The following is a 17,419-nucleotide window of genomic DNA, read 5'->3' as shown; positions in this document are numbered from 1 at the left end:
GCTGGGTCAGACCAGCAGCGGGATCGCTGTGGGTCCCACCCATTTAAAGGAAAGCGGTGCCCATACCCGTACGGTGCTATCCTGCCTAGTCTCTGGCCTTTAGTTGGGGATCTTGCTCAGCTCCTCCTGCACTCACCTTCCCTAGCTGCTACAGGGTGGGCACAAGGCCCAGCTGGACTTGGCCGAGACAGGCCTTGGCCCATCTTTTTGCCTCTCAGATATTGCCCATCATCACACAGGTGCCAGGCCTGGCTCGCAGAGCGATTGGGGGAGGGCAGGCAGCCCAGGTGCTTAGCAAGAGGAGCAACGCCTACGGGAGAAGTCTAAATCCTCAGTTAGTGGGTGGGGTGAGTGTGCAGGAGGTAAGGAGGGGCAATGCCTGTGTGGTGTATGGGGTGGGGAGGGAAGTGAGAGGCATGTCACGGGGGTGCTTAGCTTAGGGAAGGAGGAGGCGGCTCTGTGAGGATAGGGCCTGGGAGACCCCGAAGTGGCATGCTGGCCTGGATGAACCAAGTTCTTTTTGAAGGGGCTGCACCAGCCCTGCAGCGAGTGTGCAATGGGGCAGCCGTTTCCCTGTACAGTGTGTGCCAAACGCTACCCCAGTCAGACATAGACACCTTCTGCTCCTCCTCAGTCAGGGGCACAAGCTGCAGGTAAACTCCCTGTTGCCCATGACCAGCCCAGCTGCAAAGGCACCCAAATGTTCTTCTGACCCAGCAGCCCCTCTCCATCATTCACGCACTGGCTCCTTTGCATGCTCCCCACCCTCGTGGAGGAACTGGCAGAGTCACACGGGACCTTGTCTGGTGCCACCAGCCTGCCAGAGCTGGAGTGGCAGTGGGTAGCTGCACAGGGCCTTGCTGTCTCTTGCCCCTCCTTGGCCAGCAGGGACCCTGCAAGCAAAGCCACACAGGTGGAGCACACTTCCATCCACTGGCAGTTTCAGCTCTTTATTGTATCAAGGTCCTGGCTACAGATAACCATTGTCTTCCCATGGGGAAAAGCTCAAGGGGCAGAAAGGAGAGAGATGATGAGGGGGAAGCACAATCCTCTCTCCCCTCACCCACGCTGCAGCTGTGTCGCCGGGCCCCAGAGTCTGCAGGAGTTTCAAGTGTCTGAACACTGGCACTTAAGGAATCCCAGCCGAGACAGTGGGCTGCTCTTCTCCCCTGTCCGGGCAGAGGGGTGGGGGTGGGGTGGCGGAGCCGTGGTCCATTTCCAGTGGCGTCAGTTGGGCTGGGATTATTTTAACAAGTGTATTTCTTTAACTTAGTATTTTTTACACTGTATTTTTGGTTGGGTTTTTTTATGATCCATTTTCAATTTTGGCTAGAAACTGCTGCGCCCACCACTCCTCCAGGTCAATTGGCACAAAATCTGAAAGAGAGAAAGAGACTAGAACAGAATGCATGAAGATAGGAAGCACAGCTTAACAGCTCTCATATTGGCGTATGGCAATTCCCCCAACTACCACCCGGGGGAGACATTGGACTGCAGGCAAATCTTTTCTTCTGGCCTCTCACCACTGCCCCTTTGAGCTGAGGAGGGAATAATTCCCATGCCCTGGAGCACCTCCCCTTCTTTCAACCACAGCAGATCTGCTCTCCCCAGTGGCTGCTGCAGCTGCCTGCATCATGGCTCTCCCAGTTCTTTCTTTGGGCTGCTGGGAGTATGAAGCAACTCCCCGCCTGTTCTCTTCCTAGCACATTTGATCAAAGGTCTCCTGCCATGAAAGCAGCAGCCTTCGCTCCCTGGAGCCATGTGACTGGGCTGCCAGGCGTGAAAACCTTAGCGCAGTCAGTTTTGGAGGAGATAAGCGTGCTCCCCATGGGACTCTGACCTTGCCTGCTGCTCCCAGGAGAGCCCTGGGCTTCCTGGTAAAAGGATTCCCTAGCAGTCAGTTTTGGAGGAGATAAGCGTGCTCCCCATGGGACTCTGACCTTGCCTGCTGCTCCCAGGAGAGCCCTGGGCTTCCTGGTAAAAGGATTCCCTAGTGACTGAGCGGTGACCAAGTGAATGGTGCTCATGAGTGATCTGGCCAAAAGCAAAGTTACACATTGCTGGTGACTCAAAAGGCGGTGCTCTTCTCCTGAGCCAGATCTCACCCAATCCACCGGCATGGTGCTGGTGGGGGCTCCCCTCTCCCAGGTGCCCCTGATCCAATCTGGTCGCTGGAAGAGAGGCCATTTTACAAAAGAACCAGAGAAGGGAGCTCCTGCTGACTTGGGCTGATTCAAAGTCCCAAGGCCCTTTTCTCCAGAGCAGCGGACGAGCCCCCGGCTCCTGGGTAACAACATGCTGCCCTCCTGAGGACCTCTGCACTGCAGCTGGGAGCGAGCCACCTGGCCAGACTCACTCATGCTCACCGAGTGCCTGTTCTGGCTGGGACTGGCACTCAGACTCTCACTGAGGGGGGCTGGCTGGGCTTCAGAGCCTGAGCTCCAGCCCACACTGCAACATTCACTCTGCTACTGTCAGCACGCTCGCTGGAGTCTGGCTGGCACATGCCTGCCACCCCGGGCTGGGAGCAAGCAACTGGAGCCAGCGACCAGACAGTCAGCACCCGAAGGGGAAAGGGGGCAGCAGGCATTTGAGGTGAGAGCAGAGGGCAGGAAGGGAGAGGGGAGCAGGGATATTGGTAGGACACCCCCCCCCTCCATTCAAGAAGCCTAAATGCAGTTGGTGAGTCGCCTAGTAAAGAGCTGGGGATGCACTGGTCTCTAGGAAGCCAGCCTGGCTCACCGCCAGCACGCAGCGCTTCCTCTCCTGCATGCAGCCTGTGCCGAGGTATGTGCCGCCCCCGCAGGTGGCTCCTGGACACTTACTTGTCAACACGGGGTTAGGAGTTTTCTCTGCGTACTGCACCGGGCCACGCCCGCTCTCCCCTGGCTGGCTGCCGTCCAGCTGCTGTTCTACCTGCTGCCAGGCTGGAATGGAGAGTGAAGGTGTGAGCCACAGGTCCTTGGGAGGAGCCACCATCACACAAGGGAGCCTGCGATCTGATTGGTCCAGTACAGGCTCCGCCAGCTCTGCTGTATGTTGGATCCCTCTGTGCTTCCCCTTCCCTCCCCCGTTTTCCCCAGCTCCCTCCTCCTCCCACACCTCTGCCCAGGGCTACAAGATGCTGCCCCAGTGCCTGGCTGGGGGCGGGCAGGTTGCTGCTGAGTGACGGGTGGTGCCTCCCACAGGTGTGTCTCCTCCTACGCCCCAGGGCTAAGCTTTCTCTGCCTGTCCTGGAGAGCACTGCTGCCCGTAGAGCCCCCAGGCTCAGACCCAGGAGAGGAGACATCACTGGGCTGCTCTGGCCACCGCACTGTGGAGATGCACCCTGGAGCTGGTGACAGCCTTAGCAAGGGAATTGCCAAATGCCCATATGCGGCAGGGCAGGCAGACTCCTTCCCCACCGCTAACAGCCACCACCCCACACACACATTCCCAGCGTCAGAGGCCAGAAGGAACCACTGGGATCATGGGGGCTGAACTCCTGTGTAATGCAGGCCAGAGAACGGCACCCAGCCACGTCCTAGAGCAGATCTGTCAGAAACACCCCATCTGGGCTGAACAACTGTCAGTTCTGGAGAACCCTCCCGTGCCTCCTCTGGTTACTTCTTCCAATGGTTAGTTCCCTCACTGGTAATAATCTACACCTGATGTCCAGTCTGAATTGGTCTGGCTTCAGCTCCCAGTCAGTGGACCATTTTTGGATCTTTGCTAGACTGAAGAGCCCATTATCAAGTATTTGTTCCCCATGTAGGCACTTACAGACTGCGATCAAGTCACCCCTTAACCTTCGCATTGTTAAACTAACTAGACTCACGGAGCTCCATCTGTCACTATCAGGCAGGTTTTCTAAACCTCTGATCAGTCCCATGGCTCTTCTGACCCCTCTCCAATTTATCAACATCCTGCTTCAGCTGCGCAGGCACCAGAACTGGACACAGGATTCCAGCAGTAGCCTCCCCACTGCCAGACACAAAGCAGTAGCATAGCTGGCGGGGGGGGGAACAGGGGGAGCGGCTGCTCCCCCACTGAGCACAAGTAGCACCATTTTAATTTTTTGGCGCCTTTTTAATTTTTACTCTGAATGGGGGAACAGAATTAAAAAAAGACACCACCCGCTGTGGCGCTTGTACTCACCGGGCGGCACTCCGGGTCTTTGGCGGCACTTCGGCGGCGGGTCCTTCACTCGCTCCGGGTCTTCGGCAGCATTTCGGCGCCACGTCCTTCAGTGCCACCAAAGACCCGGAGCGCCGCCCGATGAGTACAAGCACCGCAGCGGGTGATGCCTTTTTTTATGTCTGCCCCCCGGTTCACTCCACCTGGCTACGCCACTGACACAAAGGTAAAATCATCTCTGCTCCTACTCTAGAGTTCATGCCTCTCAGAATGGCATTAGCCTTTGAGTCACAGCATCACACTGGGAGCTCATGTGGATAATCAGCTGAACCAGGACCCCCAAATCCCCACCCAGAGTCTGGGCAAGCAAAGGAGAGGTTGGCTGCAGGATGTTTGGATCACAAGAAACCTCTAATCAACATCCTCAGGTGAGCAGAGACAAGGGATGTCATGGAGGTGGCAGTTTGCTGGGAGAGTGAGAGAAGGGCCAAGTCACACAACAGGATCCTTACCATGGGTAAGCACAAGGAACCCCCAGCACTGAGACACCCCTATGTCCTCTCTACCACGTTAAAGCCCCCGGGACCCTCTGGCACTGAGACACCCCTGCATCCTCTCTGCTACATTACAGCCCCCGAGAATCTCCAGCACTGAGACACCCCTGCATCTCCTCTGGTCTGTTAGAGCCCACAGTGACCCCTGGCACAGGAACATTCCTGCATCCCCTCTGCTATGTTACAGCCCCTGGGAACCCCAAGCACCGAGACACCCCTGCATCCCCTCTGCTCTGTCACAGTCCCCAGGAACCCCCAGCACCAAGACAACCCTGCATCCCCTCTGCTACGTTATGACCCCCGAGAATCCTCAGCACCGAGACACCCCTGTGTCCCTTCTGCTCTATTGCAGCCCTTGGGAACCCTCGGCTCTGTTACAGCCCCAGGGTAACACCCAGCTCCGAGCCACCCGTCTGTTACAGCCTCTGGGAATCCCTGGAACTGAGACACCCTTGTCTCAAGTCTGCTCTGTTACAGTCCCCGAGAATCCCCAGCACCGAGACACCCCTGCATCCCCTCTGCTACATTACACCCCCAGGAATCCCAGCACCTAGACACCCCTGCATCCCCTCTGTTATGTTACAGCCCCCGGGGACCCACAGCACTGAGACACCCCTGTGTTCCCTCTGCTACATTACAGTTCCTGGATACCTTTGGCACTGACACACCCCTGTGAGACTGGGGTTTAGAGAGGCTTCCCTTCTCTCTCTGAACTAGCCAGACCCTGCTATGGGGGCCTCTTACTTTCATAGACAAAGCGGACGTTCTCCTCATGGGCCAGCGTGTAGCTCTCCTCCGTGGCTGCCGTGGGCTGTGTCGTCACCAGGGGCCTCTTGCCATTCACTCTGTTGAACACGAGTTTGGGAGTTGGGCTACTGAGGTAAAGAGACAAAATCAGAGGCTGAAAAGACAGATCTGTCTGCATCCAGAGCCAGCAAGCTGTAGGATAGGGGGCAGGGGGCATGGTGTAATGAGAGGAAGTGGATTTTGTGGCTGGAGACTGGGACTGGGAGTCCGGACTCCTGGGTTCTATTTGTTACGGCCTGAGACAAGTCACTTTGCTTCTTTCTCTCTCAATTTCCCCTTCCTTTAGCTGTCTGCTCTATGTAGATTAGCTCTCTGGGGCAGCACCTGTCCCTTTATCTGTCCAGCACCCAGCACAATGGTGCCTTGAGCTCAGGTGGAAGCTCTAGGCATTAGTGAAATATAAACACGGTGAGTTGATAAGCCCGTGATTAACATTTGCAGTCTGCTTTCTTTAACTAACAGCATATTGCTATAAATGATCAAATTCAGCACATGGGACTTTGATCGTTTACTGTTGGGGCCACTCTTTCTGCCAGTACACTTTCCAGAACCTCAGTGTGTGGACCACTGCTATGGCAGAGTCACTGCACTATGAGTTTTCACTGGGAAGGAAAATGTTGCCATCGTGGTAGGAGCAGCAGAGTTGGCAAAAGAAACCGAGCCAGAGGCATTTCAGCTGGCGCCTCATCTTTCCCTGGCCTTCTTTGGCCAGGAAGTGAAATCCTGTGATGGCTAGCTTCTGGCTTCCCTGTGCAGTGGTTCACCCCCAACCCTCACTTGATCTAATAGACCTAGCCCACGTCCAGACTAACCCACGGCATCGGCGGGTTAAAATCGATTGCTCGGGGATCGATATATCGCGTCTAGTCTGGACGCGATGTATCGATCCCCGAGCGCGCTTACATCGATTCCGGAACTCCATCAACCCGAACGGAGTTCCGGAATCGACACGGAGAGCCGCGGACATCGATGCCGCGCCGTCCAGACGGGTGAGTACCTCGATTTTAGAAATTCGACTTCAGCTAAGTTATTCACGTAGCTGAAGTTGCGTATCTAAAATCGATTTTAATACCCTAGTCTGGACGTGGCCCTGGACATTAACCGTGTCCAAGCACCAGCGTGAGGTGTAGGCACGGTGTGTCACTACCCATTCAAGCCAGTAGAGGGAGCCCGAGGGCAAAATACGTCAAGTCTGTAGATGTCACTAAAACTGCTCCTAACTGGTTGGATTAGAAAAGCTCAAGTCAGTCCAGAGATCCAGCCTGCTTGTCTCTAGTGCCATAGCTGCAGAGATGGTCACAGGCCGAACATGCCCTAGGAGAATATGGGCTTTGTACTCTGAGGCCAGGTCTGCACTAAAAAGTTAAACCCAGCCGCATCGCTCAGGGGCGTGAACAATCCTCACCCCGGATCCAACCTAGCCCCCAGTGCAGACAGTGCTAGGTTGATGGAAAAATTCTTCTGTTGACCTAGCTGTGGCCTCTCAAGAAAGTGATGGGGGAACCCCTGCCATCAGCGTAGGTAGCGGCCACAGTGAAGCATTCAAATAAATCAAATTTCAAATAACACTCCACATGTTATCTCCAAAGGAGTTGAATATTTTACTATAAGTGGAGCTGGGAGCACCACCTAGAGTAAAGGTTGCCTGATGCTTCCCAGAGTAAGCTCCTGTTTTTAGTTACTTATAACTTTGCCAAACTTCAAGCTGTTAAGCAGAAATTTCCCATACTGAGTGTCTGCCTTAGGCTGATTTTGAGGGGGAAGATTTTAGCCAAAATGGCTCCGATGTTTCCAGTAATGAGGCTTGGGAAAAATATGTTTAAAAAAACAAACAAACTAGTGACCTTTTATTTGAAAAGATTTAGCAGGGCCCCTATCTGCTTCAGAGCCATGATCCCCTGCCAGGCCCAAGCAGATAGAGGAAACTCTCTGATCTGAATGCAAAAGTGACAAGGGGGGGAGGGGTGGCTGGGGAGTAGATTGGGATAAAGGGCCTGGGCTGGTGGAGAGAGACTGGGGCTAGAGATAGTGGGGACAGATGGGAAAGCGAAAGGGAAACTCAAACTGAGAGGTGGGCTGGGGGGAGACTGGGACTGCATACCAATGGGGTGGGGTAGAGGGAAGGAGTGGAGGGAGCGGGGACACAGATCTTACAAGGGGCTGGAGTGGAAGGGCAGAACTGGGACTGGCCAGGCAGAGACTGGGACAAGGAACCAGGGTTGCGGGGAGATCACTGAGATTGGATGAGAAGCCCAGGAAGGAAGACTGGGACTAGGATCCAATGGGGAAGGGAGACCAGAAGCTGCGGTGGGAGTGAGACACAGATTGGATGAGGAACCGAGAGGTGGGAAAGTGAGACTGGCCGGACAAGGAGACTGGAACTGGGGAGCCCAGAGGGGGAGACTAGGATGTGCTGGGCAAGGAGACTGGGAGGAAAAGCCTGAGGAGTGGGACCTGGAAAAGGAAGCAGGTTGGGAGCAATGGGCAGAAGAGCCTGTGCCCCCTAAAGCACAGTCCCCTCCAAAGCATGGAATGGAATCCATAATTCCTGAGTCTCTCAATTCCTATGCTATGAAACCCATTGGCAAAGTGTCCCATACCTTTTTAGTGCTGGACCCATGTAGAGGATAACAACCTACCAACTGCTATCAGTTACCTCATTAGCTCAGTGGCAGAGATTTGTGCAGTACATCTAAAGGGTCCAATCCTGCTGATAAACCATGTAGGACTAAATATGATACCACTTGATGGTATTTCTGGGGGCAGTTCAGTTTAATTTTTTTTTTAAAACCTAGGAAATTACACACAAACATGCTATCTTACAAGAACATAAAGGATGCTAAGTCGTGCATTCAGAAGATAAGACATGCCAGAACTAAGATTGCCCATGCAACCTTAATTTGGCCCCTTCTGCATATGCATTATGGTACAGTCATGAGTTACATGATCACATGCTATTTTTCCCCATAGATCCTAGAAGGTGGAGGGCTCAATGAAGGAAAGAGATTGAGCTAATGAGTTTGAAACTGGAGTAGCTGCATCAGACCACACTTTTCACAAATGTACCAAGTGTGCAAGAAGGGTCTAAAACAGCATAGCCACTAGAATTGACTGGGAATTTGATGGGAAAATGCAGTTTTCATCAAAAAAAAAAAAAACAACAAAAACCCTAAAACCTGATTTTGCAAAACTTTTTTCAATTTTCTGTCAGGAAAATAGAAATGAAATACTGTGTTTCAGGCCGGGTCAACCCAGATTGAAACATTTCAGTTTGTTGAATAGAATCAAAGCTTTTCAGGTCAGTATAGTATTAATCACTTGTCTGCTTGAGCTGCCCTAGTGTCTCATGGGAACTGTAGTTTGGATACCTTATGCCACCATTCTTCTCTATTGAATGGCATCCCTGACTGGACTACATCTCCCATGATGCACTGTGGCAGGCCCTGTAACTGAACCATTGTGGGAGGGCCTTGTGAGTTACCTGATCGCAATGCATCATGGGAGATGTAATCTAGCTAGGGATCCCAGTCCCATAGGAGATAATACATCACAAGACATTCAAACAACCAAAACCATTTGAATTTGGAAATGTGAAAACAGAAACGTTTAAATTAAAGGTTTTGAAGTGAAACTTCAAAATTTGCTGTTCTGGGAAAAATCTCTGTATTTCAATTTTTCCTCCTGATTTGGGACAAAAACAAATTTTGAAATATCAGAATTTCTGATTGGGCAGAAATTCCAGTTTCACCAGCTCTCACAGTTCCCCGAGTTTAGAAATTCCACTGTACTCAAGGCCTCAGTTAGTGACCTGAAGGCCAGGACCTGCCCTGTCACCATTTGAGACTGTCAGTCCTGAAAAGTGCTTGAGACCCTGTCCGACCAAGTCTCACAAAATACTGCTAGTCTATTCTTGGCTCCATTGCCTGGGAGCCATTCCCCTGCCTTGATGATTCTTCAGTGCCATAACACAACCTAAGCAATGCCATATGAGCCAGTGAGGAAGGTGCTCAGAATGCCAAAGGCAAATTGCATTCTGCATAACATTCAACACAGTGTGACTGTTACAGCCAGGATGGTAAATAAGTGACTTGCAGTTTTAAAGACAGTAAATGTTTAACAATCATATTGTTTAATGTGTGAAAGACAACTAACAATGGAAAATGGAGCTTATGCGGCTTTTCTTGTTTGGTTCTTGAGGATGGAGAAAAACAGCCAGAAATATGTTTTGAGATTTTTAGGGTTTCCCCCTACCCCCAATCTGCATGATTTTCATGTTAGACACCAAGGTCTGCCCTGGGAGAGTCTATGGATGACTAGAGCTCTACTAGGACTGTGACACTGAAAATAGCAAAGAAATGAAAACTGATTAATAGAGAGGGAAAGACTATATAAACCTCTGTTTCTTGTTTTAACTCCTATTCAGCACCTCCAGCCCTATCAGTTAAGAGCAGAGAAAGTTCCCAATGATAGCACTGTGTCATCCAAGGAGTTCTCCAGCAAAAACAGGAAGATTGATGTTCCTCATGTTTCTGACAACAACAAATATCAGACCCTTCCAGACAGCCACTGTATACCATAAAGAAGCAAACCAAAAGGGCACAAACACAGGTCATCTTGATGGGAGAATCTTGTGGCTATAAGTTAAACTGAAGTCTGGTCAAAATGAGAAACAGCCTTTCATGGTTAATGAAGACTGTGGTTTGTTCAATAGGCTCTAAGGGAAATAATATATTAAGTGGTGAAATCCAAGAATAATCTACCTCCACTGAAGCCAGATGAGCAAAACCCAATGCGGTTTCATCTACCACAATGTAGCAATAATAAATATTTGATAAGACGCATCATATAGAGCTGATCAAAGGTTTGCATCTGTCTCTACCGCCATTCAGTGATAATACAGGCTGCTTATTTGTCATTGCCAAAATATGTATTTTAAGAAGGTGTTGGGGAGCTGAATTCACCAGGTCCAGGCACTGCTGAGGTCCTTGAATGGAATGTGCAAAGGAGTATTACAGACTATTCCACTGATTCCAATAGGGTTTGGATTAGAGACAGTATAGGGATAAAGGGCCAATCCTGCAAGGTGCTTAGGTGAAATCAACCCATTGATTTCAGTGGGAAATCAGGGGCACTCTCCACCTGGAAAGAGGAGCATAGCAGGAGGCCTTTCTTTGTAATCAGTGGGTTTGACATCAGCCCAATCATCACATGGCTCTTTTGCATACTGAAATTCCATTGGTTGCAATGCTTTTACAGTAAGTACATTATATAGTCTTCTGATGTTATCCTAGCAGTGCAATGTCTAAAGTGTTCCAAAGATGGATTTTTTTATATTAAATATATTATGTTTCCCCTAGAGCATAATCCCCTAGATATAATTATATCTATTACTCAAATGGTGGAAGAACAGAAACAAACAGACCAACCTGTAGTCTACAGAGCACTTACTGGTGGCTTGTGGAAAGTTAGTTCATCCCATGGTGCTATCTTTTCCCTGTCTCCAGCTGCTACGCTGCACTAACAGAACCACCACCACAACCACCTTTCCTCATGTTCATTTTTTATGCAGGCAATTACCACCGTGGTGTTATGCGATCCTGAATGGGAGGGCAAAGGGAACTGGGTGAAAGGGAGGGAAAGTACTCACTAGACAATCTCTCTAAGAAGGTATGGCCTGATCTATGAAAAGTTTTGAGAGCTTCCCAAAGTAGACAACGCTATCTGCCAGGGAATAATCAGAGACCCACTGTATACATCCCATCATGAAAATGAAGATTGTCCCCACACCAGAGAATTGATAAGGGAGGAACTGAGGATATCATCTATAGACTAATCTACCTGTTACTGTTTGGAGGTGTGTACACACACCTCCCCCACCTCAGATCAATTTGAATAGATCTGCAGTTTCTTTGGCCTTTAAGTGAAACGTCTCCCCCTACTCTTAGTTCTGTTTCATTGGCAGCTACAGAATAAAAGTCAGATCTGATGGCTGTGTCATCACCAGAAATCTGTGTTTAATCATTCTAACAAGGGGTTATTTCTGAAGAACTTTTACAGTACATGCTATGGTTGGTTAAGAGTGAATTTAGTTCTGCTGTTTGTAAATGGGAATACTGTCTGATTTCATTTGTTCATTATTTGACAAATAGCATGTGAGCATGTAATTAAAAACCAGTATAGTAATGCTTACTCCCAACAGGGCAGCGTTAAGGCTGTGCGTACAATAGCAATGTTGCAATATCCTGACTTCCGAGGGCTTAGCTGTGCAACCCTAAGGTTTTCTTATTGCATTTTTGCTGTGTGGAATTTTGAATGATCTGGTGAGGGAGTCCATTCTGGAGAGAGATTGGGAAGAAAAGGTCTGATGAGTGAGAGGGAGGCCACATAGCAAGCAGGTGCTGGGAAGATCTTCTAGGTGCAATAAGATTAGAGTAAAGTAAGTTTACTTTCATCCCAATTCTATGCACCTTTCACAGATGGTAATTTTCCAGATGGAAGGGTTCACTGTACATGTGGGTGATCCAGCAGGGGGTGCCAAAGCAGCCCTCACAGAGCCCTGCTGACATCCATGGGGCTCCATGTGGGGACCAAGGTCCTGCCAGGTGGATCTGACAGCACAACTGAGGGCCATGCATGTAGCAAAGGTGGAATACCACTCTGCCCTTGGCTATTTTTCCCTGGTGTGGACAACAGAGAGGCTTGGACATGGCAGTGACTGTGACTTGAGACAGTGGATTGCAGTGGCTAACTGCCTCTGGCCCCTGCACCACCTCCAGTCTGGATTTCTGGCTATGTCATCATAGTGCCACATGCTGCTCTGACCTTTCTGTCTCCTCACGTGGGCTGGGAACTAGGAAATATTTCCTACTGCAGGCAGGCGGCTGGGTGGGCCGTCCCAATACACCTTCATTACCCTTGCCTAGGCCACGGAGTGCCTGAGGGCTGGACCCCTTCTTATCTTCAGACCCACAAAGAGGGTTTAATTCCTTATCTTCAGGCTACACTATCTGGGAAAGGGGGTGGGGGGAGAACAGAGACAGGGTCTCTGCTTCTCCAACATGGGAGGATCTTCTATGAGCCAGGCTGTAAAGGGCTTGGATCCGCAGTGAAAGCTCTCCTTGCTGAGTTGTTTCAAGCAGCAGGGAGCTGGGGGTAGCAATGAAGGAACAGACAGGCTGCAAGGGCAGGGGGAGAAATACCCATGAGTTGCACCTGATCCTGTAATGGCTCATTTGCACCAGGCCATGAACTTCCAAAATGACCTCCATATTTGGCGGTTCCCCCCCTGCTCAAGCATAAAAGTTTCTGAAGACGCTCCCCTGCCTGGGACTGAGCCCCTGGGTGACATCCTGGCCCCAATTAAGTCAATGGGAGTTATGCACAGTGCTTAAAGAGAGAATGAGGTTTGCAAGGTCACAGACACAGAATTTTTTTTTTTTAATTCCCCGAGGTCCCTGAGATGTGCATGCACTTTAATGCATTGTCTTGCCAGAACTGCTGCTCCCAGATGATAATAGACACCACACACACACTTTTTTCAGATCACTTTAAGCACTGGTTTTGTCATCGATTTAACTGGGGCCAGGATTTCATGCCTCACAGAGAAAGGGAAAAAGAAATGCACAGTCTTAGGCCCTGTATATCCTACTAGGTCCCAAATCTTGCAGCCCCACTAAAGGGGCTTTGGAGTCCCGGGGGGCTGGCAATTCCAGGCCATGGGCTAGCATGGCTCCTTCCCGTGGATGGGGGGCAGCAGGAGAAAGATAGGCAGAGGCCCTGGGAGTTTAGCTTCAGGGCATCCTATGCCCGTACTTCGGTACACCCTCATCCTGCCCCTCCCCCCGCGGGGAGCCTGTGTGCCTGTACACTGGGGCAAAGGTTAACTCTGGGCAGCAGCAAGAGGGGGGGCCGCCAGTGCTTCTGATCTGGCTGGCACCCCTTGGGCAACCAACGCCACACCTCCACTCCCCACGCTCTGTCCCCCTCCCCCGGGGACCCCAGCTCCACGCCTCCACCCACCCCCCACGCTCCCTGCCCCCCCCCCAGCTCTCTGCACTCGCCCCCTGCCACCTACACCGTCTGCCCCGCCCCTAGCTCACTGCACTCGCCCCCCACGCTCCCTGCCCCCTGCCCCGCCCCCAGATCTCTGCACCACTCACCCCAGTCCCCAACTGCAGCTCCCGCGTGCAGCGGGTCCGGCCCCGGCCCCAGCCTGGATCCCTCTCCCCGCAGGCCTGGGGAAGCAGCGATCGCGGCCGGTTCCCGAGTCCGCTGCTCGCCTCCACCCCCTGCTCCTTCCCCGCCAGCCCCTCCTCCTATTCCGGAGCCATGTGGCAAGGACAAGCCGGGTAACCTCTGCACAAGGTCACCCCTCCCCCCGGGCTACTGCGCCCCGCACCTGGGCACCCCCCGCGGAAGGCTGGAGCCGGGCTGCCGGCGAGCTGGGACCCGGGAGCGACACGTGCCAAATGCAGCCCGGCCCGGAGCTCACCTTGCCAGAGGCCAGGCGCTGTGCGGCGGCTGCCGGCCTTTCAGCTCCGCCGCCTTGCTCTCCACCTGCTGCGTGGGACCTGCGGGGAGACAGCGGGGTCAGGGCGGGCACGAGCCCCAGGCGCGCCTGGGCACGACCCACAGCCGCCCGGCGGCACATCTCCCAGGTCAGAGGGGCAGGCAACGGGGCACGGGGGACTCCCTGCCACAGGCAACGTGGTGCTTGAGGAGGGCGCGCAGCCGAGCGGGGCGGGGGGAGAGCTCAGAGGAGCAGCACCGGGGGAGGGGAAGCAGATCCTCCTGGCCCCGCTGGACAGAAACAGGGGCGCCCCTCTGCCGAGCCTGCTCCCACCAAAGAGAAGCAGCTTCCCATTTGGCTCCCCCCTTACCTGTCCTTCTCTGGGTGGCTAGCTTGCTAGGTCCCCTGGTAATCGTGTACATCATGTGCCCCGCAGCTCCAGCTGATCGTGTGGCAGGGCTGGAGGGAGCCCAGCTTTACTGTTGCGGTGGGGAAATGTTTTCCCGGCTCCCGGAGCGGGCCGCTAACAGAAGACGGGTCTAGCCAGAGCTTCCAAAGCCAGAGCTGCCTGTTGCAAAACTCTTCCAAGATGCCTTTGACTTTAACTTCGCTGCGCAGAGCTTGGGACAGACAGTGATTCCCCTTTAACAGGCAGAGGGAGGCCGTGAGAGACAGCAGCATGTATGCAACACGCCCCCCAAGCCTCTTAAAGGGGCAGGTGGCGCCTCTGCTTCATCCAACTACAAAACACCGAAGGCGCTCTGGATTCTGTTCACTGAACGAGGGGAAATAGAGTGGAGGAAGAAATCGGGCCTGGGGTTCCTCTCTGTTCTCTCTGCATTTGCTGGGTGAATGAAATCTTTGGTGTTGTTTAACCGTTTTCTGTTTTGTAGCTAAGCCTCTTTGGCTGCTGCTAAACAGTTATTGCCAGCCAAGCAGTGCGTGATATTAATATACAGCCATTAAAAATAGTCCAGGCAAATAATCTTAAAAGCTACCACCAAAGGCAGGACGTTGGGGATTTCCCGGCCACATGTCTGCAAGATAGCCCCATGACAGACAAACCTGTGCAATTGATCTTTATTTACTGCACTGTGCCCTCAGGCATGATTCAGGGAGCACGGACATAAACTAATATAACACCTGGAGGTACATATAAATCCATCCCTTTTCAGAGGTGGAAACAGCCATTGCATTGCAAAATGCACACTGGGATGTTGTTTCTGCAGATTGTCGTCCGACATAGCACAATTGTGATGATGTGTTGCAAGCTGCAAAGGTTATTTTGGGGCTAGGATCAGCCTTGTGCCTATCCACACCCCAAAACCAGCAGCCACTTTTGAAATGGGATGTGCATGTGCTGCCTGCTAGAGGTCTGGCCAGTCCATCTCCAACTGATGTCAGTGGGGGTTTGATTGAACCCAAGGTATGGAGGACACAGGATTTTCCCAACAACAATCTAGATGACACCCAGAGCACGGATTAAAATCAGGACAGCTGCCAGCCCAAGTCTTTCCCTGGTTGTGCCCAGGGTATTGCAGCACTCCTGGGATTGCACCCAGTGTAACAGAGAGCAGAATTTGGCCCACCAAAGTCACCCAGCCTTCTGAAACCCCTGGTGCCTTAGCTCTCCATGGGGTAAGGAGAAGACACAGCTACAGCAGCAGTAACTTGCTTCGGAGGTGGGAATCAGACCCATTGTGATGACCTAAGGCCTCTGTCTCTAATTTCTGCAGTTCTATTGGCATCCTAACCCATGTGTCTAATCGAGCAGTAAGTTTGGTCCCATGCTAACAACATGTTAGCAAAGTAGCCTCTGAGCTTTTAAAGGGTTAAACAGCAGCCAAAAGCTGGTTCCTAGTGGCTTAATAAGTCTCTCCTGGAATGGAGAAAGGGCAGAGCTGGGTGAGACTTAGGTGCCCAGCAGTGAAGGTTACATACAGGACACCTCATCCCAGTGTCTATAGGGATACTATGGAATGGGAGAATTTCTCTGTTGTGTTAGACAGATTGTTTGTGAGACTGTCAGAATATAATAGGGGAAATGCCGTTTTCATCAGTCATGAACCGGGAGGGGCAATGTGGCCTAGTCAGAAATCTGGACACAGGACGCCTGATTCCTAATCCTACACTTCAACTGTGGGCAAGTAATTTCAGCCCACTGTGCCTCAGTTTCTCCATTTGCATCAGGAGTGTAGGAATTCCCAGCTCCCAGGGGCGTTTGGAAGCTTAATTTGGTCATGTTTGCTGAGTGCTCGGAGATCAGAAGGGCAAAGTATCATTATTAGGAATGGGTGGCTTGCTTTCCCAAAGCAACATTAACAAAAAAAAATCCAGTCCCCAGTGGTTTTATTTACATATTTGTTCATTCCTTTTATGTAGTTTTTCTGCATTGACCTAAAATTTCAGCTGTCAGTAATACTTTAACCCTCAGTTGGTGTAAATCAGTATAGGCCCATCGAAGTCAATGGAAATAAACCAGATTACACCAGAAGATGATCTGACTCTTATATGTGTACTAAGCTTTTCATCCGTAGACCTCCAAGTACTTCATAAAGGAGGTACAGACGGGAAAACTCAGGCAACAGAAAAGCAGTGAGTGATTCTTTCCCAGGCAAAACAGGGAGAAGATGGGAATAGAATGTAGGGCTCCCCTGACTCCTTTGCCCCGGCCACCACCGCCTCGATGCAGTCATTTCACTTTAAGCTTATTTGCTGCTTCTCAGACCTGAACTCTCAGAGTTTACATGCTGATTGAAGAATTAAGATGTGGCTGTAATGAGCAATTTAGGGCCCAATCCTGCAAACCTTTCTCTCATGAGCTTCAATGGGGCTGCTGTACTTGCTTGAGCACAAGCTGCAGGCCTGAGCCCTAACTGGCTTTTAACAGCTGAGGGTTGTCATGGAGGTCTGTGTAAATACAGGGGAGATTGATGCAGTCAAATGCTTTAGCCCCCACCCTTTAGGTGCACCCAAGTGACTAGCATCCAAGGAGCAGGGCTAGTAAGTTGGCCGTGAGAGACTGTGCATATGCTGGTGATCTTCAGGCAAATTAGTTGGTTGACTGGAGAAAATAAAAGGAAACAAAGGCCCCATTAACCCATAAGGCAGAGGAAATGCTGTGGAGTCCCTGGCACATTCTCTTCTGTGGGACAGATAATGGAAGAAGAAGTGTATGTTTCACTCCTTTAACCTCTGGGTCCTGTCAGACCCGAATCAATCTTGGGGGAGATGCTGTTACAGATCCCGTGGGGCCCTGCACAGCATGACCGATGTACCAGCTGTGCAGCCAGAAGCTCTCCCCATCACAGCTGTTCCCAAAGCCCTAAGGTGAGGTCCTGTAGCACAGAAGGGGGAACAGTCCAAGCTAAGATAGTCCCATGACTCTGACAGCCATTGCTCAATGGAGTCTGCGGAGCCAGTGCTCAGGATG

At 51.5% G+C, this 17,419-nt stretch overlaps 1 protein-coding gene across 2 annotated transcripts; it reads right to left on the bottom strand.

Annotated features, from left to right (window-relative positions):
* Positions 1-929: 929 nt before the first annotated feature.
* Positions 930-14,637, bottom strand: MCRIP2 (MAPK regulated corepressor interacting protein 2). Of its 2 annotated transcripts, none has more exons than XM_050968509.1 (5): positions 14,357-14,637; positions 13,969-14,047; positions 5,415-5,545; positions 2,826-2,927; positions 930-1,377 (listed from the first exon to the last, which is right to left on the bottom strand). In XM_050968509.1, exons 1-5 carry the CDS (start codon positions 14,409-14,411, stop codon positions 1,307-1,309), a joined length of 438 nt encoding a protein of 145 aa, XP_050824466.1. In that variant the 5' UTR covers positions 14,412-14,637; the 3' UTR covers positions 930-1,306. The 2 variants fall into 2 exon arrangements, with proteins under 2 accessions (XP_050824466.1, XP_050824467.1); XM_050968510.1 differs by having other exon boundaries at positions 5,415-5,542.
* Between the last annotated feature and the right edge of the window lie 2,782 nt (positions 14,638-17,419).

Source organism: Gopherus flavomarginatus, chromosome 9 (genome assembly GCF_025201925.1).
Source record: "Gopherus flavomarginatus isolate rGopFla2 chromosome 9, rGopFla2.mat.asm, whole genome shotgun sequence".
NCBI lineage: Eukaryota > Metazoa > Chordata > Testudines > Testudinidae > Gopherus > Gopherus flavomarginatus.
This window is presented reverse-complemented; position numbering and strand designations above follow the sequence as displayed.

Bases quoted from the DNA above. Each gene is read 5' to 3' on its own strand.
- MCRIP2 (XM_050968509.1), bottom strand. From the start codon at position 14,411: ATGATGTACACGATTACCAGGGGACCTAGCAAGCTAGCCACCCAGAGA. The intron at 5,546-13,968 runs GTGAGCTCCGGG...TCTTTACCTCAG, and splicing joins AGCGCCTGGCCTCTGGCAAG to TAGCCCAACTCCCAAACTCG. The intron at 2,928-5,414 runs GTAAGAGGCCCC...TCTCCATTCCAG, and splicing joins CGTCCGCTTTGTCTATGAAA to CCTGGCAGCAGGTAGAACAG.